Source organism: Notolepis coatsorum (assembly GCF_963971535.1).
Source record: "Notolepis coatsorum genome assembly, chromosome: 19".
NCBI lineage: Eukaryota > Metazoa > Chordata > Actinopteri > Aulopiformes > Paralepididae > Notolepis > Notolepis coatsorum.
In genome coordinates this window covers 33,702,529-33,716,952 of record NC_140183.1, presented here as the reverse complement: position 1 = coordinate 33,716,952, position 14,424 = coordinate 33,702,529, and the positions used below count along the sequence as shown (strand labels likewise).

The window sequence follows — 14,424 nt, the reverse complement described above, 5'->3', positions numbered from 1 at the left end:
TGGGACATTATTTCAACCTGTTACCTGTCAGAATCTTAAAATAGACACTTCAAGGATTAAGAAAAAACAGGTGGCGAAAAAAAATCCACCCTATGCAGGTGGACCTATGTTTCCATCTAGACTAAGAGGAATCATAGCAAAATGCAGATTACCCTGTTCAGAGCAAACTGGAGGGACCTTAACTCTTTGATGGCCAAACACGTAATATTATGTGTTTCACCGCCAACGCTTGAGCGCCAAACACGTAATAATACGTTTTTAGGGGTGGCTACGTGGCGTAGTGGGCAAGGCACTCGCCACGAAATGCTGGAGACTGACGAGCCCAGCGCTCCACATTTGCTTTCAGTTTAGCTGGTCGTCCGTACTAATACACATTGGCCGTATTAGGGGGTGGGAAACTGATGGGTGGGGATCGGGCGTTGTGGACAGCGACTCCTACAGGTCGGTTGGTGCGCCTGCGCAGTAGAATCAGGAAGTGTCGGGGGCAGCGTGAGCCTCCCACGCGTTACTCCTCGCCACTGAGAGATCGAGCTGCGCAGGTGAAAAGATGCGACTGCTGTTACCTCAAGTACCGGAGGGGACTTGTGCTATGTATGACTTGTGCTACATTGCAGCCGGCTTGTGGGAGGCAAGAAACAGCGTCCGTGACAGGGGAGGGTTGAATTGGATGATATGAAATTGGGATGGGAGAAAAATATAGAAAATGGGAGAAAAAGTGGATAAAAAAAAATAAAAATACGTTTTTAGATCCTTTGATCTTTTTCCTCTGATCCCCGTTCTAAACCATCATCCGGATCATTCTAGGTGTCCCTGGCTCATTTGCCTCTGTTGGAATTGCAATGCCGATCGAATCTCACCAGGTGTTAGTATCGCCTACCTTTTGACCTCTGATAGTCCAGTTCAGACATTGTCTCTACTGATCTCCTTCTGTCAAGGCTCGCTCTGAGGGGAAGGAGCACTTGCAGAGAAATGGCTAGGATATCTGCTCGCCTCAAAACCTATAGTTTCCCGTAAACACGTGTAATTACATATAAACGAGTAATCGCGATCGCCGATGGGATCATTGGAATTATTCTTTTTGGAGTACATTCTGGCTAAGGTAAGGTATATTCTATGTCTATTTTACCGAACCTGAAACATGTTTCTGTAACGATCGCAGTATCCTATTTTACCGGACATAAACCAAGCTTTTTCTAACGATTTTGTGAAGGTACGTTATGTACATGTTATATACCTTTGATTTGGGAGTATTTGGGGTTTCAGGGAATCAACCAGAACAATTCAGGCTTATTGCATATAATGCGTCCTATCTCGCAATCTATGGAAAAAGACTGGATTCTTTTGGAAATGGGCGATGTTCAGCGTGTAATAAACTACAAACTACAGTGTGTAGAAACAAACTCTTTTTTACATGTTGGACTAGAAATAGTGTCTGTCAAATGAGCCATACTATTGTCTCCATAGCTATAATATAGACTATACAATAGCTCCGCAAAGATCGTGAAATATCGTGAAAATGGTCAAGAAAAGCTGGCGCTAGTCAGTGCAGATGAGGAAAAGGGCGTGGCCGTCAATTAGTTAAGGACCAGCCAGTCACTAGAACAGGCTTCCTCCATAGGTTCCAAAAATTCCATTCCAATAATGATGTAGTATAAAGAGGTAGCTTACCAATAAAGGCCTTAAAAAATACCAGTGTTTGTTGTGCCTCTCCATCAGCGAGGACCAACCAACCTTCTCATAAAGGACACAGTGATGAGTGTCGTATCTATCATTAGCGATGGATCTGAGGGCGGAGTGATATATATAGTCCAGGGCCCTCATTTATCAACTTTTCTTAGAAAGTCTTCTACTTCCGTTCGTAAGCACAGAATTTAGAATGTGTGCACGCACAAAAAAAACGGGATTTATCACACGTGCGTACACAGGTCCTACGCGCACCTGTCTTGATGAATATCACTTTGATCCTACGCTGCGGCTCGTGCACAGTTTCACGTATTTGCATATAGCACTGCCCGTAATTAACCATATACGGTAATGGAACACCCCCATGAAATGTGGAAAAGTGGACTAAGCCGAGGGAAGCGTGTTGTACACGGTGATGTCGGATATTATATCTATTAACTTCCTAAAAGACCATTGCTGCCTGGACACCGCAAACACTAATAAAGACCATTAACGTTAGGTTATGGCTATAACCAAGTTCTGTTAGTTAGGGGTGACGCTTGGCATCACTACTGCACTCCCTCGCGTACGTGCACGCGTACTGAATAACATTCCACAAATATACCTTTAATACCAGTATTAGTCTGACCACACCCCTCATCAGCTTACCTTCATAAGCAGGTGTGTGGTCACCTGCTCTCCTCCTACCCAAGCTTTCACCACAAGGTGAGGTCAAGGGCTGCAGCGGCCGTCTGATGCCAAGCGTCACCCCTAACTAACAGAACTTGGTTATAGCCATAACCTAACGTTCTGTTCCGTTAGGGGCTCTGCTTGGCATCACTACTGCACAAAGGGAGGCCAAGCGGAGCCGCTGGCTGACAAATACACCCCGCTGACAGCCCCCCACAACCATCAGAACAGGGAGGGCCGAGCCCCCCCGACCCCCCCTAATGGAGGGCATCCCCCCTATTAGGGGCTTCACGGGAGGGCGACGGACCCGACCGTGCGAAGAGGCACTCAAGCAACCCAACGCACAGGGTGAGCAGGACGTGGCTTGACCCCACGACTACACCCACGCACAACCCGCATGCCACCCGGGAACGAACGTAGGAACAACCTCGTCACTGCCCCCAGAATCACGGGGTCAAGGGCAAACCCAACCCCGTGGCAAGGCCGTAGCAGCGGAGCGCGAAGGAAGACCCAGACCCACCAAAAGGACTGGACTCCCTGGAATGGGGGCCCGGAGAAGTCCATGATGCCAGCATCAAGACCCCACCAGGTGGGCACCTAGTGACCCCGCCCCCCACATCGCCAGCATATTCGGACAAAGGCCCCCAGCCGAGCGGGCCCTGTCCTCCCCAACAGCACACCGCCTGGAACACAGGCCCTGCAACAGGCAGACAGCATGGTCATAACACACAAGAGTTAACCAAAGGAAGCAGGCAGTGCACCGGGGAAAAAGACCAGGCAACAGGCTGTCAACCCAAGCCTGGAAACTGCGGACGAAGCAGGCGCCAGAAAGGACAGCTGAAAACAGCCGCCCCGGCGGAAGGGGCGTAAGCTGGCGTTGTCGCATAACCAAGCCTTTAAACAGCATGTCAGAAGTGGGATCCCTAGACCACTCGACCCCTGACAGCTGCCCACAGAAAAAGCCCATACGATCGGCAGACGTCATGAACGTGCAGGGGCACCCTCAACCGGAGAACCGGGAGTCGACACTGCAGCAACACACCAGAGAACCAACCACCCAGGCATTACCCCATGCAATGGTTGGTCCCATAACCCCTCAGGAAAGAAACCCCAAAACACATCTGCGGCACCGCCGCAGCCCGCGTTCCGGTTTCCAACAGGGCTATCCCGGGCCTACGGGTCAACGAGCATCACCCCGGACCGGGCCCGGTGATACGGGGAGCACAGGGTCCCCCGAGGAGGTTAAAACCACCCCAACAGGCCCCTCAGCGCCAAACGCAAGAGAAGAGCGTAAAAATGGAAGACCAGCCCCAGCACCCCGCACTCGGTATTCCCAGGAGGTCACCCAACCAAGTACCAACCAAGACCAACCCGCACAGCGGCCGAGATCCGACGAGATCGGACGCGTACAGGTCGGCACGGCCGTAAGCCATTACGACAGTGCAGAATACAACGCACCTAACAAGGGTCCCATAACGCTCAACCCTGTGACACCCGGATCGACCTAGCATTTTTCCCCCTGAAAAAACCCCATGTCCCTCAGGGTACCAGAACAGCAGATCTGCATCCCCAGCGGACAACGGGTGCAACTGATCTGGACCAGCGCGACCAGAACCAGTCCTGTGCCCTAATCACGCCGACCTGCCAACCCCAGGAGAAGGGGCAGATATGCGCGTTTGATCCCAACATAAAAAAGAAGGCGCCACCCAGACGTGTCGGTATGAACCGCGTCCGGTGGCCCACCCCTAGGGCGTGAGACCCTTCCCCATATGTCCAGACCCATTCCGTCATCATCCCCTGACATGAACGGGAACCCATCGACAACACACAGGATGTCGGAAGAGGAAAAACCCCCATCCCAATTGCTCCATAAAAACGCTGTTTCACCCAAGCAATCAAGGCGCGCTAGTCAGCCAATGGCCCAAAAGCACATCCTGAGCCAGCACTATGTGTGCGTTTGGACATACCCACATCAACAATAGGCCGTTTAGACCACCATATTGAATCCCCAAGACGCCCAGGGAAACGACAAGAGGGGCGAGATGCAATCAGCTCCATGAATGAATGAATGAAAAAATTTACCCAACAGACTGCAGTACGGCAATACACACAATAGGATAAGGGGAGGCAGACCTGAGAAAGACGTTAGTCTTGTTTCCATCAGGGACCCTCATTTCCAATCCATCAAGACACATTCAACTCTTTATAAAAATAAAGAAAAGGCATCACCCGTATGACCCAACTGCACAGCTGGGAGTAAAAACCCTGTTTTTCACATGATTTTAATCCAGTCACTCCTTTTAATCAGAGTGTAAGACCAGACCCTCCCAGAAACACCTTCCCACATGAGACTATGGTCAAGAAAAAAGATATGTAAACTGTGAGACACGTGACCAACAGACTCAAGTTTGACACATAAACCGGGCGCAGCAGGCCTGTGAGCCCTGCGCCCAACCTCGACATCTTTAAGACACCAGCTCATGGAAGGCGTCGCCATAGCAACAACGCTACAACGGGCGGGGAAAACCCACCGGATCCTGTCATGTAACAGGAGTCGGTAGAATACCCCTCCCCCCCCCCCCCCCCCCCCCCTGTCAAGCACTGGCTTGGCCCTGACTGGCTCAGCAGAAAAGATCAAAAATCCCCTAAACCAATCAAGTGGGAAAGGAGGGGTTTATTCGACACCCCCTCCCGAAAACACACCCTTTATCCCTACACACAGAAAAACAACCGTAGCCATCTTGAAAACCTCCGGTAGAAAGCAATGCACAGCATAAGCTAATACAATGCCTGCTACCCACAAAAAGTGTAAAAGGTTTTACAACAAAACACAAGTCGCCTGTGCGTGAATCCAATACCCGTTGCCTATGTCATACATAGGAAAAAACGCTGAACGAGAGTAACGGCTAGGCCGTGAAAAGTGTGCGTACGAGCATTACTGCAACTAAACAACACAGCATTGTGAAAAACACATATACTTAGTTAAAGCAATGGAATAACACCAGTTCTAATTGCATGTGGAGCATCAAGCTAAATATAACCTATTACCGAGTGTAAGTTGCAGACCTTGCTTAACCTCGTAACACAACACAACTCACCCCACAACGTAAAACAGGGCAGATTCATATATACACAACCCCACCATATGATTTGTTTGAAGAAACACACAGTTTGTTCGGCCAAAACACAGTCCCCCTTATGTCGGGGAACTTTTTTTATTAAACACTAATAAAGTTAAGGCACAAAATCATAGAGGGGCCGGGAAGGGTGTAGGAGAGGGGATACAGAGGGGAAAGAAGTCACTCCTAACGGCGTCTGCCACCTCGCGCCGCTCGAGTCTTGCCACCCCGGGGAGCCCCGGAGGGACGGTAGGTTACAGTCTGCTGGACACGACGTTCCCTACCGTCTCCTCCGGTCTGGGATGGGCCGGCGGTGGCCGAAGCGCCGTTTCGTCCCCTGGCCCTCTTGGCAGGGCCAGCAGCGGCGGCGGAGGCAGTGGTAGCGGCGACGGAGACAGCTCGACGTCGCGGAAGCCTTCTGCCTCCACCGGCAAGGACGGGAGGCGGAAAAATGGGGTTGGAGGATGGATCTCTCCTCTGCCATCTCTCTGCATGTTGAGGTCATCAACTGCAGGGCCTTCCCGAACAGGCCAGCGTCGGAGAGGGCGGCCGTCAGAAGAGGAGCTCTCTTCTTCTCTGGCACACGGGCCTGCTCCAGCCAAAGGTGACGCTGGCCCAGGGTGGCCAGGGGGCGCGCACTTTCCCCATGGCTATGGCCAGCACCTGGGAAAGGTGCAGAACAGCTCCCGCAGCCTGGGTGATCTGATCGCATTTTACCTCGTTCAGATCCGTGCCGCCCGTCATTACCCCTGATACAAATCCAGCCAGGTGGGCGATGTTAGACGCCGCAGCCAGCGATTGTGTACCAGCGATGAATGACTGGTCACCCCAATAAGCCAATCGCCTAGCCGATTTCCCCTGGAGTACCGGCTTGCATAGGGGTTCCCACACCATATCCGGACAGAGGAGCGCGGCCATCGGACTGTCAAGCCGAGGCACGCCCTCCCCCATACCTTTGACTAACCCCGACACCTGCGTAACTGGTACGTAGGCGGGAGTTAGTCCCATGATGTTGGACACCGCCTGACCCCGACGAACATAGGCCCCCATCGATGGGAAAAATGGGTAGACAACGTCCACCCCTCTCACTGGGGGACGCTGCCAGGGATGGCCTATGAGGTCATCAGGGACAGGTGCAGGCAATGGCAGCGGCAGCGGCACACCGTTTGCGGCGGCGGCTACCGCCATGAGCTCGGGAAACAAGGCCCGCAGTTCCCCCTGCGAACCTTCCTCCACCGACCCCGCATCCCTCACATACAGCAGGCTGCGACTGGTCAAGGAGCCACAATCCGATGCGGCCGACAGTAGGGCATCCTGCCGATGAGGCCAAGGTGGTTCCTCGACATCCTCGAACAGGGAGCCCCATGGAGCCATTTCTCCCCCCTCCGGGGTCTCCTGAGGAGGGATACTCTCCTCCACGGGACCATCATACAAGAATCCGTCCGCCTCTTCCATGAAGTCCTCAGTTTCCATCAGAAATCCAGAGTCGGACGCATCCTCGCTGGTCTCCAGCAGCTCCCCAAACCCAGGCCGTTCGCGTCTGCACGCCACCATCTTGCGACGCAAGCGAGCAGACGCGGAAAGTTTGCGTCGCAAATCCTCCGGCTCCAAAACAATCCCCCGTTCATCAACGGGCGATTCCCCAGAACCAGAGGAACCAGAGTCGAGATCAGGCCATCGCCGGAGCGACGGCACCGAACCCTCGGCTCGTCGGTGAGGAAAACTATCCACCGGCAGTCTCCCGGGCTGGGTCGGCAACCACGAGAGTGGCAACAGCCCAGCACCGAGGCGCACGACGGAGGCGGGAATGGAGAACCGGTGGTGAAGAGTAGGTCTAGCGGGTCTACTCTCCGCGGAATACATTATGACCCAAACCTTTTCTTGTACAACAAAGTGAGAGAAGAAAAGATTAAGCACAATGTAAACCAGTCACAACTCTTTTCAACTAACAACACGTCAAGTGGGGTACTACCGAGGCACTTCCTTGTGGTGAAAGCGAGAAGGAGGAGAGCAGGTGACCACACACCTGCTTATGAAGGTAAGCTGATGAGGGGTGTGGTCAGACTAATACTGGTATTAAAGGTATATTTGTGGAATGTTATTCAGTACGTGTGCACGTACGCGAGGGAGTGCAGTAGTGATGCCAAGCAGAGCCCCTAACGGAACAGAACCACTGTTTTGCCGTTGCCCGTTGGTGTCATTAATGCATGCTGGAATAAGAATGCTTTTCTTCATTTATTTTTAATATTAATAATTATTATATTACAATAAAAGACAGCTCCGTCTTTTAATACACACATATATTGTACAGTAACGTCAAATAAATACGTACAGTCCCCGCTGAAATAAAGGTTCTGCACGCACGTACCAGCAGTGATCTACAGCATAAAAGATAGCCATTTTATACTATTCTGAGTAGATAATTCATCTGTATCGCAACAGAGTCACGGATCTGGTCGGGGCAGGTAGCATTATGTCGGGAAAATCTTTATGAAATAAACAAATGTGAATTAAAGAATTTAAAACGAAGTTTAGCATATTAAATCGTTTTATAAGCTTTCTGAGTAGATAATTCATCTGTATCACAACAGAGTCACGGATCTGGTCGGGGCAGGTAGCATTATGTCGGGAAAATCTTTATGAAATAAACAAATGTGAATTAAAGAATTTAAAACGAAGTTTAGCATATTAAATCGTTTTATAAGCTTATAGCTTTTTTCGTGCTGATTTGAGAAGGGTCCAGCTGCAGAGCCGGAGAGCAATGCTCTCATGGCCAAGATAGCACTTATACTATTTGAGAGAGACAGCAGAGAGACAGACAGCAGAGAGACAAACAGACAGACAGACACTGTTCCACAGTGTGTGTGTGTGTGTGTGTGTGTGTGTGTGTGTGTGTGTGTGTGTGTGTGTGTGTGTGGGTGTGTGTGTGTGTGTGTGTGTGTGTGTGTGTGTGTGTGTGCGTGCGTGCGTGCGTGTGTGACTACTAGTCTCCTAGTAGAGACTCAGCCCCCCCCCCCCCCCCCCCCCCACCCCCCTCTGGACCAACTCCTAGTAGAGACTCCCCCCCCCCTCTGGACCACCTCCTAGTAGAGACTTCTCTAGGAAGAAGACGAAGATGAGGATTAATGACTTGATTTTTCTGGTTACAGCCGTGTACTGCAGTGAAAGGGTTACGTTTTGCTTGCGGTGGTTGCAATTCCCCCTCCTCATCGCAGCCGGTCGTACAGTCTCTACTAGGAGGTGGTCCACAGGGGGGGGGGGGGGGGGGGAGTCTCTACTAGGAGGTGGTCCAGAGGGGGGGGGGGGGGGGGGGGGGGGGGGTGAGTCTCTACTAGGAGGTGGTCCAGAGGGGGGGGGGGGGTCTCTACTAGGAGACTAGTAGTCACACACACACACACACGCAACACACACACACACACACACACACACACACACACACACACACACACACACACACACACACACACACACACACACACACACACTGTGGAGCAGTGTCTATCTGTCTGTCTCTCTGTCTCTCTGCTGTCTGTCTCTCTGCTGTCTTTCTCAAAATAGTATAAGTGCTATCTTGACCCTGAGAGCGTTGCTCTCCGGCTCTGCAGCTGGACCCTTCTCAAATAAGCACGGAAAAGCTTATAGCTCCAATTTGGGTCCCAAATTGCGGTACAAATGAAGGAGGTGTCTCGGGTAGTGGACTCTAGTTAATATTATGTTCTCTCTGCAATTAGACTGCCCCTCATTCATTCATTCATCCCTATCTGATGCTATCTCTGAAAACAGTTCCTGCGAGCGCAGTCAGTGCACCCGATAACGCTATATATAAACCATGCTGCATTCATTCGGAGAGAAAGACCTATTCCAAATGCTATATTTATAGGGTTTGACAATAATTACACTACTGTCACTATTTTATAATGAACTATAATGAATTACGGGCCATACAGAACACGGCAGTGTTGAAACGAATGCACGAAAGCTTATTTCCACGTTGAAACTTAATGCATGAACTGAGGAGCGCATATGCCGTCCGTCTGCAGTAACGATATTCTACCACGGGGCGTCAGCTACGCATGCTTTGTGCGTAGATATAAGCACAAAGTCAAGTTCACGTTCAAATAGATAAATCCCACACTTTGCTTAGAAATGGTTGTACGCACGGGTTAAGCACATATCTGTGCGTATGCAACGTTGATAAATGAGGGCCCAGGGATTTAAGGGTTGAGGACGCAGCATGCCTATAAATTACATCACCATAGTCCAGGACTGATAAGAAAACTGCTTCGACAACTCTCTTACTACTAATCAAAGGAAAACTGTTTCTGTTTAGGAAGCGTAAGGAAGTGTAATTTATTTGTCTGAGGCAGCAGGTAACCATGGTAACCACTCATCAAAGGTCATAAATGCCAAAACAAACATGTACCATTGACTCAGAATTGTCTGTTGAACACTTTAGAAGTATGATATTTATACTTGGTCTTCAAAATGAATGGAAGTGAATGAGGAGTCAGACACCTGGGATGAATGGTGGTGTTGACAGCAGACGACAGGGACAGCAGTGGTCACTCGTTTCCTAGTAGATGACTTTAGATACTGTAAGAAGTAAGACAGATTTTTGACAAGTTCTACTAAAGTAAAATATTCCTTCAAAAGATGTTCATGAAACTATCCCTAACCTTAACCACTCCCACTACCTAAAATAAAATGAAAATAAAAGTAAACATTTTCTTCCGTGCTGTGGGATCTAGCATCTACCATGCCAACTTCAGCATCCAGGGAGAGTGGAACACATTAGTGAGATTGAGTCTTACCTCACAGGCTGTCTTGGGGGAATCCCATTCCGATTTGGACGCCAATGGCCGGGACCTCTCTGTGTAATGAGACAGACTGTGTTGACATGTGCCAGCTCACACGAGTAATTACACTGCTGCCTTTTACCCTGATTATGAGAATAATTTCATTAAAAGGAATAGTCCACATTCACACTTCCAATCCAAGAGGCCAATCTGATTTGAAGCCAGTCACAATTTTAAAGAGGCAAATCGGAGTAATTTTTAAAGAGGCCAATCAGAGTAATTTTTAAAGAGGCCAATCAGAGTAATTTTTAACCTCTTAACTGGCACCGACCCGGCCCCGGGACACTTTAAGGACGTGTTGCCCGCCGGCGCCCGACGCCACTTTGGCGACCTCTAGCAGCTCGGGTGTGCATATTTTTTTAATACAATATATAGATCGAATTAAAGCCCTATTTGTTGTCTGTCGATTGCCGTTTCAGGCGACAAAATCCGATGCCGATATGTGAGGCGTGCACCAAAGTCTTTAGCATACTTTTAATTTTTTCGAATACCACTCCCGACTTCCGAGGGTCTAACTCTGTCAATCATTTGGCGATCTCGAAAATGATTGGACAGGGTTGTAACCAATGAGTGTGGCTTTCCAATGCTACCCCACGTGGGAATGAGCGAATCAGGGATCTAGGTGAAAAGGCACGAGTGAAAACAGGAAGTAAAAAATGCGGCGAATGCATTAGAGTCTATGAGAAAATGAAAACCGGCAGATCATTTATTTTTCTCACATTTGACCAAAATCGCTCTATATCAGTCATTTCTAAATATTTGTACACCTAAGCGGCCGTCCCGGGTTCGCTTCCCGCTCCCGGTGACATTTGTCGCATGTCTTCCCCGCCTCTTCTCCCGTTCATCCTCTCCTCATTTGTCGGTCATGTCTGACCATGAAAAGCAATAAATGCAAAAAAATTATAATCTTAAAAAATTATAATAATAATTAAAAAGAATTAAAGATAAAATTAAAAAGAAATTGACATGTACTACACAAGACTTCAGGCTATGGATTCAGGGTGTTTTTTCAGCCATACCAATGAGTAACGCGTTTTTCTACAACTCAAGTTAAGACCTATGTTACTCTATTTCATTAGCACTAAAAGTGAATTTTCTTTATTGTATCAGAAACTTCAGAATGTTATCTTTCAAAAGAGACCAGGCTCATGCATGTGCTATAAAGTATGCAGTCACTTTTGGGGACGCCAGTTAAAGTGAATATCAGGAAGGCAGCAGGACCGGACGGTATCCCTGGCCGCGTCCTAAAAGTCTGTGCCGACCAACTGGCCCCGGTATTCACTGACATATTTAACCTGTCCTTAGAACAGGCTGTCATCCCCACCTGTCTGAAGAAGTCCACCATTATCCCTGTACCCAAAAAATCCAAGCCTGCTTGCCTCAACCTGTAGCTCTCACCTCCATAGCCATGAAGTGCTTTGAGAAGCTAGTAAAGGGCTACATCTGTTCCTCACTCCCCATCAACCTGGACCCCCTGCAATTTGCATATCGCCCCAACAGGTCCACGGAGGACGCCATAGCCCATGTGCTGCACACAGCAGCATCACACCTGGACAAGAGGCAGGGGAACTATGTGAGAATGCTGTTCATCGACTACAGCTCAGCATTCAATACCATAGTCCCCTCCAAACTCATAGCCAAGCTCAGGGACCTGGGCTTGAACTATGACCTCTGCCAGTGGGTCTTGGACTTCCTGACGGGCAGACCCCAGGTGGTGAGAGCAGGCAACTGCACCTCCTCATCCATCACTCTCAACATAGGGGCCCCCCAGGGCTGTGTTCTGAGTCCCCTCCTCTACTCCCTGTACACACATGACTGTGTGGCACAGCGGAACAACAACACAATCATCAAATTTGCTGACGACACAGTAGTGGTGGGCCTGATCTCTGCAAACGACGAGAGGGCCTACCTGGAAGAGGTAAAGGTTCTAGCGGGATGGTGTCAAGGGAACAGCCTCTCCCTCAACGTCAGCAAAACAAAGGAGATGATTGTGGACTTTAGGAGGTCGGGGGTCAGGGACTACAGCCTCCTCAGCATCAACGGAGCACCGGTTGAGAGAGTGAACAGTTTTAAGTACCTCAGAGTCCACATATCCGAGGACTTGACATGGACCACACACATTGACAGTGTTATCAAGAAGGCACGACAACGCCTCTACTTCCTTAGGCGCTGTTACGTCTGGTACTCTAGCGAGTGCCAGCACTTTAACTAGTGTTCTAACTATTGCGACAGTGTCGTGTTATTCTGTTGAGTTTCACGTTACGGCATATGGCCGAACGTGACGTTGACGTTGATGTTCTGGTGTACGTTACAATGCATGTGTCTTGAGTTCAGTAAACACCGACATGCTGAAACTACGTGTTGTCTGATTCTTCCAACATAACAGGCGCCTAAGGAAGTTCAAAGTGAGTCAGAAGATCCTCAAGAACTTCTACTCATGCACAATAGAGAGCATCCTGACTGGCAATATCACCTCCTGGTTTGGGAATAGCACTGAACAAGACGTAGCAGACTACAGAGAGTGGCCCGTTCAGCCGAACGCACAATTGGAGGGGGGCTTCCCACTATCCAAGACATTTACAACAAGTAAATTTACAACTGCCTCTTTGAACTGCTGCGGTCAGGCAAGCGATACCGGAGTCTCATGGCAAGCACAGAGAGACTCAGAAGGAGCTTCTATCCCCAGGCCATCAGGATGCTCAATGAACAATGAAAATAACAGACCATCAATTACACCCACACCACACACATCCACACGCACACACTCACTTTAAATAAACAACACACTGTAGCACCCACTTAGACACTAACACACACTTTATATTTATACTTTATATTATATATTTATGTATTTGGCATCAATCCCATGCACCTCAGTGCACCTCACCACCACAAGGTGGCACCACAAGCTAAGCTATACCTCACCATTCTACACTGTACTGTATAGTAGCTGACTGTATATACTGTACAGAAGTATATACTGTACATATACTGTATATTGAATACTGTCATTGAATTTGAGTTTGTTTTGTTTATACTTGTTTACGTACTTGACTTTCTATTTATACTTATATTATACTATTTTACACTATCTTGCTATTTTTATCTAGCACACTCAGGAGCAAAACAGAAAAAAGCATTTCATGCAAAAGTATTCTGTATTTCTGTATGACAACTAATTAGGAAACTTGAACTTGAACTTGAACTTCCTTTAAGAAAGTTCTGAAACTTCCAAGTCAAACTCTACAAGAACATTATGTTTTCTAGATGGGATTATATAGACTGTATATATACCCCCAAATCTACATGGTAAAATAACTTCCTGATTGTATCTGTAACAATAATATACAACTGAAGTCCCTACAGGTACAGTGGGAATATCACCCATTTTAATAAATCACTTTTCATCTTCTTTGTGTGCCCCAGGATAGTCCAGTCAGTATTTGTGAACACAAACCACTCTCTCCTAAAGCTAAAGATCAGAGAGATGACCCTCCAATCAGTGATGTACAATCTGGTACTCTGCTCCAGACTGAATCTTGACTGAATAGACTGAATGAATAGGCTTCTGACTTTATCAGGCCATAACATGTTTGTGTGAGTTCTCACACTCAAATGGCCTTTTATTTCTGATTCAGACTTTCTAGCATCTCTAGAATATACACCTCAGTTTTAATTGGTGTAAGAGCTCACACACAAATGGTATGGCTTCATAAAGTCTGAGCCTCATTCATGGTCTATGGAGCAGCCCCTGAGTTTACAATTGATCCACATTAAAGGAACACGCCAACATTATGGGAAATGCACTTGTCTTCTCCAGAGTCAGACAAGAAGATAGATACCAATTTCCTACCTTAGCACAAATGAATGAAAGAGGATACAGACCAGCTAGTCTAGCTGTTGGCCAAAAACACCTATGCCGAAGTTCTAAGCTGGGCTAGTGCTCTGTATCCGCTTCCATTCCTTTGTGCTAAGCTAGGCTAGCTTGCAGTCGGATAGCTTTCTACTGAACGGCGACGCACAGGGAGGAAATTGGTATCTATCTTTTCGGCTGACTCTGGAGAAAAGTAAGTGCATTTCCCATAATGTTGGCGTGT

The 14,424-nt window shown here is 48.5% G+C and overlaps 1 protein-coding gene across 1 annotated transcript in view; it reads right to left on the bottom strand.

Moving 5' to 3' along the window:
- The window catches only part of ttc24 (tetratricopeptide repeat domain 24), a gene marked incomplete at its 3' end in the record, with an annotated part of 161,183 nt that overhangs the window by 40,781 nt on the left and 105,978 nt on the right, over positions 1-14,424 (bottom strand). The window contains exon 9 of the mRNA XM_084336601.1: positions 10,283-10,341. Within this exon, the coding sequence (XP_084192727.1) occupies positions 10,283-10,341 (59 nt within the window). The remainder of the gene's footprint in view (positions 1-10,282; positions 10,342-14,424) is intronic.